This window comes from Mustelus asterias, unplaced genomic scaffold (genome assembly GCF_964213995.1).
Source record: "Mustelus asterias unplaced genomic scaffold, sMusAst1.hap1.1 HAP1_SCAFFOLD_400, whole genome shotgun sequence".
In the NCBI taxonomy this organism is placed as follows: domain Eukaryota; kingdom Metazoa; phylum Chordata; class Chondrichthyes; order Carcharhiniformes; family Triakidae; genus Mustelus; species Mustelus asterias.
Genome location: NW_027590355.1, coordinates 137,917 through 147,388, shown reverse-complemented (window position 1 = coordinate 147,388; position 9,472 = coordinate 137,917). Strand labels below are relative to the sequence as shown.

General features: G+C 51.7%; 1 protein-coding gene across 1 annotated transcript in view; it reads left to right on the top strand.

Moving 5' to 3' along the window:
- Positions 1–1,598: 1,598 nt before the first annotated feature.
- Positions 1,599–9,472, top strand: part of erp27 (endoplasmic reticulum protein 27) — a 30,968-nt gene continuing 23,094 nt past the window's right edge. Inside the window, exon 1 of the mRNA XM_078204622.1 lies at positions 1,599–1,783. Within this exon, the coding sequence (XP_078060748.1) occupies positions 1,636–1,783 (148 nt within the window). The 5' untranslated portion in view covers positions 1,599–1,635. The remainder of the gene's footprint in view (positions 1,784–9,472) is intronic.

Here is a 9,472-nt window from a genome sequence, read left to right as displayed (position 1 = left end):
TGGGACATTACTTCAAGCGGAGTGGTTTTTTTAATTCATTCGTGGGGCGGCAGAGTGGTTAGCGCTGCTGCCTCATAGCGCTAGGGACCCGGGTTCGATTCCCGGCTTGGGTCACTGTCTGTGTGGAGTTTGCACGTTCTTCCTGTGTCTGCCTGGGTTTCCTCCGGGTGCTCCGGTTTCCTCCCACAATCCGAAAGACGTGCTGGTTAGGGCGCATTGGCCATGCTAAATTCTTCCTCAGTGTAACCCGAACAGGTGCCAGAGTGTAGCGACTGGGGGATTTTCACAGCAACTTCATTGCAGTGTTAATGTAACCCTACTTGTGACACAACAAAGAACAATACAGCACAGGAACAGGCCCTTCGGCCCTCCAAGCCCGTGCCGCTCCCTGGTCCAAACTAGACCATTCTTTTGTATCCCTCCATTCCCACTCCGTTCATATGGCTGTCTAGATAAGTCTTAAACGTTCCCAGTGTCCCCGCCTCCACCACCTTGCCTGGCAGCGCATTCCAGGCCCCCACCACCCTCTGTGTAAAATATGTCCTTCTGATATCTGTGTTAAACCTCCCCCCCTTCACCTTGAACCTATGACCCCTCGTGAACGTCACCACCGACCTGGGAAAAGATTCCCACCGTTGACCCTATCTATGCCTTTCATAATTTTATACACCTCTATTAAGTCTCCCCTCATCCTCCGTCTTTCCAGGGAGAACAACCCCAGTTTACCCAATCTCTCCTCATAACTAAGCCCCTCCATACCAGGCTAATAAAATAAACTAATAAAATAAACACAACTGAACTAAACAAGAATGTTGCCAGGGCTGGGAAAGTGTAGCCATGAGGAGAGATTGGAGAGGTTGGAGTTATTTTCCTTGTAACAAAGAAGGCTGACTTGATTGAGGTGTTCAAAATTATGAGCGGAAGAGACAGAGTGGACAGGATAAAGCTGCTTCCCTTGGTGGAAAATTCTAGAAGCAGGAGACATAGATTCAGGATAAGTGGCAGTAGGTGTAGAGGGGACATGAGGAAGAACGTTTTTATTCAGAGGGTGGTGGGTGTCTGGAATTCACTGCCTGAGTGGGTGGTGGAGACAGAGACCCTAAACTTCTTTAAAAAGCACCTGGATCTGCACCTTAAGTGCTGTAGGCTACTGGGCTATGGGCCGGGTGCAGGAAGGTGGGATTGGAAAGGGCACCTGGGTGTCCTCAGGCTGGCATGGACAAGATGGGCTGAATGGCCTCCTTCTGTGCTGCAGCTTTTCTATGGAGCAGTTTCTGTTTTAACTTCCAGATTCCCATCATCTGGAGGTTTCTTCCCCGCGACACACCAGGCCAAGTATCACACAAAACATTTTGTTTAAAAAATTTAGCAAATCACCCTTGTCCATCATTGGTCGTTTATTTCTGTGACGGTGGAGGGTGTTGTTAATAACGAGAGGGAGAGTTTGCAGCTGCAATATTCTCACAGTCACGGCTTCACCTCATGGGGAGGTACCTGCCAAGGTCAAGGGTTACTCTATTTTTATATTAGTGAGGGTCAGTGTGTGGCGTGAGCAGGTATATCACTGCCAGTTTTCTGTGCCACCTGTCAGTTGTAGAGTTTGAGCACTTGGCAGTGTGTGCATTGAGAGACGGTATGATTGCTCTCTCTGTCCTACTCCTGTCTCTCCTTACCCTCTGCCAAGTTGGGGCAGGAAACGAGATCTTCTCCCAGGATGAACTGAAAGGAGATGAAAGGGAAGGAAATCTGGAGGAGGGGGTGAAACCAACTCAGAAATCGAAAGGTACGAAACGTCAAACGTTACAGCAATGGAGGAGGCCGTTCAGTCCATTGTCCCCGTGCTGTCTCTTTCTATTAGTCCCACCCTCCCACCTCTTTCCCGTAACCCCGTAAGCTCTCAAATATCTTTAAAAAGTATCGATGCAATCGACTTCCACCTGCCTTTCAGACAAAATCCCAAATCCTGGGAACTCCCCGAGGGGGAATGCCTCAATGACCAGACAGGGTCAGACATGAACAGGAAAGTTTTTACGTTCTGGGACTGTTTAAACAACTCCTTCTTTCCGTTTGGAGACCCTCAGTGTTTTGGTAAACGGTGCTCAGAGTGTGACCAATCTGTGAGTTAACCATTTACTGACCCGATCTCCAATTGAGCGGATTCACATTTTTCTGGGGGAGCGGTGTCCCAGTTTGAAGTGAGTGACTTGCCCAATGACTCAGTGGGGACTGTGCCCTCGGGAATCTGAGCCTCACGTTGCCACTCCACCCAGGGGCTTGCCATGTGGCACATTGCGACACAGGCAGGGCACCAAGAGTGGGCACCACTGAGTCAGCGCTCAGAAGCCAGGAGAGTGATATTGAAATGGTGATAGGCTGGGAAATGTTGACGTACAAAGGGACCTGGGTGTCCTTGTACATGACTGAAAGCAAGCATTCAGGTACAGCAAGCAGTTAGGAAAGCTAATGGTACATTGGCCTTCATTGCAAGAGGATTCTGAGGGGGTTGGATAGGGTGGACACCAAGAGATTGTTTCCATTGGTCGGGGAATCTGAAACACTGGGAGTTGTCTCAGGATACGGGGTGGATCATTTAGGACTGAGATGAGGAGAAATTATTTCACTCAAAGGGTTGTAAATCTTTGGAATTCTCTCCCCCAGAGGATTGAAAACACTTAAGGCGGTGGGATTGAGTTTTGGTATCTTGGGAATTAAGGGATATGGGGAGCATGCGGGAAAATTGAGATGAGGCAGAAGATCAGAATGATCTTATTGAATGACAGAATAGGCTCGATGGGCCGAATGGCCTGCTCACTGCTCCTACTTCTTCGGCTCTTGTCCAATCATTCTTTCAGCATTAAAATTCAACGGGTGGTTTTTTCCACAGTGTGCACTCTGCTAGAACAATCTCGCGCTCAATCTACACTCTCTCATTGTGTCAGGATTGGCTAGCTACCCGTGAGAAAACCGTAACAACCTCACGAGGCATTGATTTCAAAGCAAATTATTAAACTCACTTTGGCAACACAAAACACACAGAGAAAAAAGACATAGCTGGAGGAGAGAGAGAGAGAGAGAGACAGAGAGAGGGAGAGACAGAGAGAGAGAAAGGGAAAGGGAGAGACAGAGAGAGAGAGACAGAGAGAGAGAGAGAGACAGAGGGAAAGGGAGAGACAGAGAGAGAGAGAGAGACAGAGAGAGAGAGAGGGGGGGGGGGAAAGGGAGAGACAGAAATAGAGAGAGACAAAGGGAGAGCGAGAGAGAGAGAGGGAAAGGGAGAGACATAGAGAGAGAGAGAGAGACAGAGAGAAAGAGACAAAGAGAGAGAGAGAGAGAGAAAGGGAGAGACAGGGAGAGAGGGACAGAGAGAAAGGGGGACAGAGAGAGAGAGAGGGAGACATGCAGGGAGAGGGGCAGAGAGAGAGAGAGAGACAGGCAGAGAGAGAGAGGGACAGAGAGAGAGAGAGAGAGACAGGCAGACAGGGAGAGGGACAGAGAGAGAGAGAGAGACAAGCAGGGAGAGAGAGGGAGAGAAAAAGAGAGAGACAGGGAGAGATGGGACAGAGAGAGAGAGAGACAGAGATGGGTAGGGCGAGAGAGGGAAAGAGAGAGAGAGGGACAGGGAGAGAGGGACAAAGAGAGAGGGACAAAGAGAGAGGGAGGGGGACAGAGAGAGAGAGAGAGAGAGAGGGATAAAGAGAGAGGGACAGAGAGAGAGGGACAGAGAGAGACAGACAGACAAACTGGGACAGAGACAGAGACAGAGAGAGGGACAGAGAGAGAGAGAGAGAAAGACAGAGAGAGGGATAGAGAGAGAGAGAGACGGAGAGTGAGAGAGAGAGACAGAATGATAAAGAGAGGACAAGAGAGGGATAAAGAGAGGTAGCGAAAAGGCTGCAAACAAATTAAGATGAATCTTCAATCTATCACCGGACATCATTTACAACCAGTTAATAATTAAATTCATTAATAAATTCAGAGTGTCAGTACAGAGGGAGCGCCGCACTGTCAGAGGGTCAGTACAGAGGGAGCGCCGCACTGTCAGAGGGTCAGTACAGAGGGAGCGCCGCACTGTCAGAGGGTCAGTACTGAGGGAGTGCCGCACTGTCAGAGGGTCAGTGCTGAGGGAGTGCCGCACTGTCAGAGGGTCAGTACTGAGGGAGTGCCGCACTGTCAGAGGGTCAGTACAGAGGGAGTGCCGCACTGTCAGAGGGTCAGTACTGAGGGAGTGCCGCACTGTCAGAGGGTCAGTACTGAGGGAGTGCCGCACTGTCAGAGGGTCAGTACAGAGGGAGTGCCGCACTGTCAGAGGGTCAGTGCTGAGGGAGTGCCGCACTGTCAGAGGGTCAGTGCTGAGGGAGTGCCTCACTGTCAGAGGGTCAGTACTGAGGGAGTGCCGCACTGTCAGAGGGTCAGTACTGAGAGAGTGCCGCACTGTCAGAGGGTCAGTGCTGAGGGAGTGCCGCACTGTCAGAGGGTCAGTACTGAGGGAGTGCCGCACTGTCAGAGGGTCAGTACTGAGGGAGTGCCGCACTGTCAGAGGGTCAGCGCTGAGGGAGTGCCGCACTGTCAGAGGGTCAGCGCTGAGGGAGTGCCGCACTGTCAGAGGGTCAGCGCTGAGGGAGTGCTGCACTGTCAGAGGGTCAGTACTGAGGGAGTGCCACACTGTCAGAGGGTCAGCGCTGAGGGAGTGCTGCACTGTCAGAGGGTCAGTACTGAGGGAGTGCCGCACTGTCAGAGGGTCAGCGCTGAGGGAGTGCTGCACTGTCAGAGGGTCAGCGCTGAGGGAGTGCCGCACTGTCAGAGGGTCAGCGCTGAGGGAGTGCCGCACTGTCAGAGGGTCAGTACTGAGGGAGTGCTGCACTGTCAGAGGGTCAGTACTAAGGGAGTGCCGCACTGTCAGAGGGTCAGTGCAGAGGGAGTGCCATACTATCAGAGGGTCAGTGCTGAGGGAGTGCCGCACTGTCAGAGGGTCAGTGCTGAGGGAGTGCCGCACTGTCAGAGGGTCAGTGGTGGGGGAGTGCTGCACTGTCAGAGGGTCAGTGCTGAGGGAGTGCCGCACTGTCAGAGGGTCAGTACTGAGGGAGAGCCGCACTGTCAGAGGGTCAGTGCTGAGGGAGTGCCGTACTGTCAGAGGGTCAGTGCTGAGGGAGTGCCGTACTGTCAGAGGGTCAGTGCTGAGGGAGTGCCGCACTGTCAGAGGGTCAGTGCTGAGGGAGTGCCTCAGTAGCCCTCTCAACAGTCTACAACAGCCCTCCATCTCATCCACTACTCCACCAAACTTGGTGTCATCAGCAAATTTACTGACCCACCCTTCAGCCCCCTCCTCCAAGTCATTGATAAAAATCACAAGTAGCAGAGGACCCAACACTGATCCCTGTGGTACACCGCTGGTAACTGGTCTCCAGTCTGAAAATTTTCCATCCACCACCACCCCCTGTGTTCTATGAGATAGCCAGTTACTTATCCAATCGGCCAAATTTCCCTCTATCCCACACTTCCTTACTTTCTTCATGAGCCGACCATGGGAGACCTTATCAAACGCCTTACTAAAATCCATGTATACGACATCAACTGCTCTACCTTCATCTACACACTTAGTTACCTCCTCAAAGAATTCAATCAAATTTGTGAGGCAAGACTTACCCTTCGCGAATCCGTGTTGACTATCCCGGATTAAGCTGCATCTTTCCAAATGGTCATAAATCCTATCCCTCAGGACATTTTCCATTAACTTACCGACCACCGAAGTAAGACTAACCGGCCTATGATTACCAGGGTCATTCCTATTTCATTTCTTGAACAGAGGAACAACATTCGCCACTCTCCAGTCCTCTGGCACTATCCCCGTGGACAGTGAGGACCCAAAGATCAAAGCTAAAGGCTCTGCAATCTCATCCCTTGCCCCCCAAAGAATCCTAGGATATATCCCTCTGGCCCCGGGGCACTTATCGACCCTCAAGTTTTTCAAAATTGCTCATACATCTTCCCTCAGAACATCTACCTCCTCCAGCCTATCAGCCTGTATCACACTCTCATCCTCAAAAACATGGCCCCTCTCCTTGGTGAACACTGAAGAAAAGTATTCATTCATCGCCTCTCCTATCTCTTCTGACTCCATGCACAAGTTCCCACTACTGTCCTTGACCGGCCCTAACCTCACCCTGGTCATACTTTTATTTCTCACATAAGAGTAAAAAGCCTTGGGGTTTTCCTTGATCCGACCCGCCAAGGACTTCTCATGCCCCCGCCTAGCTCTCCTAAGCCCTTTTTGTAGCTCATTCCTTGCTACCTTGTAACCCTCAAGCGACCCAACTGAACCTTGTTTTCTCATCCTTACATACACTTCCTTTTTCCTTTTGACAAGACATTCAACCTCTTTTGTGAACCATGGTTCCCTCACTCGGCTATTTCCTCCCTGCCTGACAGGGACATACCTATCAAGGACACGCAGTATTTGTTCCTTGAACAAGCTCCACTTTTCATTTGTGCCTTTCCCTGACAGTTTCTGTTCCCATCTTATGCTCCCTAATTCTTGCCTAATCGCATCATAATTACCCCTCCCCCAATTATAAACCTTGCCCTCCCGTATGGCCCTATCCCTCTCCATTGCAATAATGAAAGACACCGAATTGTGGTCACTATCTCCAAAGTGCTCTCCCACAACCAAATCTAACACATGGCCCGGTTCATTCCCCAGTACCAAGTCCAAAGTAGCCCCACCTCTTGTCGGCCTATCCACATATTGTGTCAAGAAACCCTCCTGCACACTGCACAAAAACTGCCCCATCCGAACTATTCGACCTACAAAGGTCCCAATCAAGATTTGGAAAGCTAAAGTTACCCATGACAACTACCCTGTGACCTCCACACCTATCCATAATCTGCTTTGCAATTTCTTCCTCCACATCTCTGTTACTATTTGGGAGCCTATAGAAAACTCCTAACAACGTGACCGCTCCTTTCCTATTTCTAACTTCAGCCCATATTACCTCAGTAGGCAGATCCCCCTCGAACTGCCTTTCTGCAGCCGTTAAACTATCCTTGATTAACAATGCTACTCCACCACCTCTTTTACCACCTTCCCTACACTTACTGAAACATCTATACCCCGGAACTTCCAACAACCATTCCTGTCCCTGTTCTAACCATGTCTCCGTAATGGCCACAACATCGTAGTCCCAAGTACCAATCTACACTCCAAGTTCACCTACCTTATTCCGGATGCTCCTTGCATTGAAGTAGACACACTTCAACCCACCTTCCTGTCTGCCGATACACTCCTGTGACTTTGATTCTCTCCTCAGTACCTCAGTACACTCAACACTGGCTTCTGGACTACAGCTCCTTTTCCCATCCCCCTGACAAATTAGTTTAAACTCCCCCCGAAGAGCCGTAGCAAATTTCCCTCCCAGGATGTTGGTGCCCCTCTGGTTCAGTTGCAAACCGTCTTGTTTGTACAGGTCCCACCTTCCCCAGAATGTGCTCCAATTATCCATGCAGCTGAAACCCTCCCTCCTACACCATCCCTGCAGCCACATGTTTATCTGCACTCCCTCCCTGTTCCTCAACTCGCTATCACGTGGCACCGGCAACAAACCAGAGATGACAACATGGTTTGTCCTGGCTCTCAGCTTCCACCCTAGCTCCCTAAATTCCTGTTTTAAATCTCTGTCCCTTCTCTTACCTATGTCATTGGTACCGATGTGTACCACGACTTGTGACTGTTCCCCCTCCCCCTTAAGGATCTTGAAAACACGGTCCGAGACATCACGGACCTTGGTACCCAGGAGGCAACATACCATCCGTGAGTCTCTTTCGCTGCCACAGAACTTCCTATCTGTCCCTCTAACTGTCGAGTCCCCAATAACTATTGCTCTCCTGCTCTCCCCCCTTCCCTTCTGAGCCACAGGGACGGACTCAGTGCTGGAGATCCGGTCACCGTGGCTTACCACTGGTAGGTTGTCTCCCCTCAACAGTATCCAAAGCGGTATACTTGTTGCCGAGGGGAACGAGCACAGGGGATCCCTGCACTGACTGCTTCCTCCCAGCCCATCTATCTTCATTCCTCGGAGCAACTACATCCCTGAAGCTTCTATCTATGACCACCTCTGTCTCTCGAATGATCCGAAGTTCATCCAGCTCCAGCTCCAGTTCCCTGACGCGGTTTTTGAGGAGCTGTAGATGGGTGCACTTCCCACAGGTGAAATCAGTAGGGACTCTGATGGCGTCCCTCACCTCAAACATTCTGCAGGAGGAACATTGCACTGTCTTCCCTGCCATTCCCTCTGGATAACTTGCGGATAAAACAAGAAAAAGAAAGAAAGAGCTAACCTGATATTCACTCACCCTCTTTAGGTTAGAGGAGGTGGAAGGGTGGGGGACACTTCAAGTAAAGTGCCTCGGGTTTAGGAACTGCCCAACTTATAGACAGCTAAAAATACAGGGTCAGTACTGAGGGAGTGCCGCACTGTCAGAGGGTCAGTACTGAGGGAGTGCCGCACTGTCAGAGGGTCAGTACTGAGGGAGTGCCGCACTGTCAGAGGGTCAGTGCTGAGTGAGTGCCGCACTGTCAGAGGGTCAGTGCTGAGGGAGTGCCGCACTGTCAGAGGGTCAGTACTGAGGGAGTGCCGCACTGTCAGAGGGTCAGTACTGAGGGAGTGCCGCACTGTCAGAGGGTCAGTGCTGAGTGAGTGCCGCACTGTCAGAGGGTCAGTACTGAGGGAGTGCCGCACTGTCAGAGGGTCAGTGCTGAGGGAGTGCCGCACTGTCAGAGGGTCAGTACTGAGGGAGAGCCGCACTGTCAGAGGGTCAGTACTGAGGGAGTGCCGCACTGTCAGAGGGTCAGTACTGAGGGAGTGCCGCACTGTCAGAGGGTCAGTGCTGAGGAAGTGCCGCACTGTCAGAGGGTCAGTACTGAGGGAGTGCCGCACTGTCAGAGGGTCAGTGCTGAGGGTGTGCCACACTGTCAGAGGGTCAGTACTGAGGGAGTGCCGCACTGTCAGAGGGTCAGTGCTGAGGGAGTGCCACACTGTCAGAGGGTCAGTACTGAGGGAGTGCCGCACTGTCAGAGGGTCAGTGCTGAGGGAGTGCCGCACTGTCAGAGGGTCAGTGCTGAGGGAGTGCCGCACTGTCAGAGGGTCAGTACTGAGGGAGTGCTGCACTGTCAGAGGGTCAGTACTGAGGGAGTGCTGCACTGTCAGAGGGTCAGTACTGAGGGAGTGCCGCACTGTCAGAGGGTCAGTACTGAGGGAGTGCCGCACTGTCAGAGGGTCAGTGCTGAGGGAGTGCCGCACTGTCAGAGGGTCAGTGCTGAGGGAGTGCCGCACTGTCAGAGGGTCAGTACTGAGGGAGTGCCGCACTGTCAGAGGGTCAGTGCTGAGGGTGTGCCACACTGTCAGAGGGTCAGTGCTGAGGGAGTGCCGCACTGTCAGAGGGTCAGTGCTGAGGGTGTGCCACACTGTCAGAGGGTCAG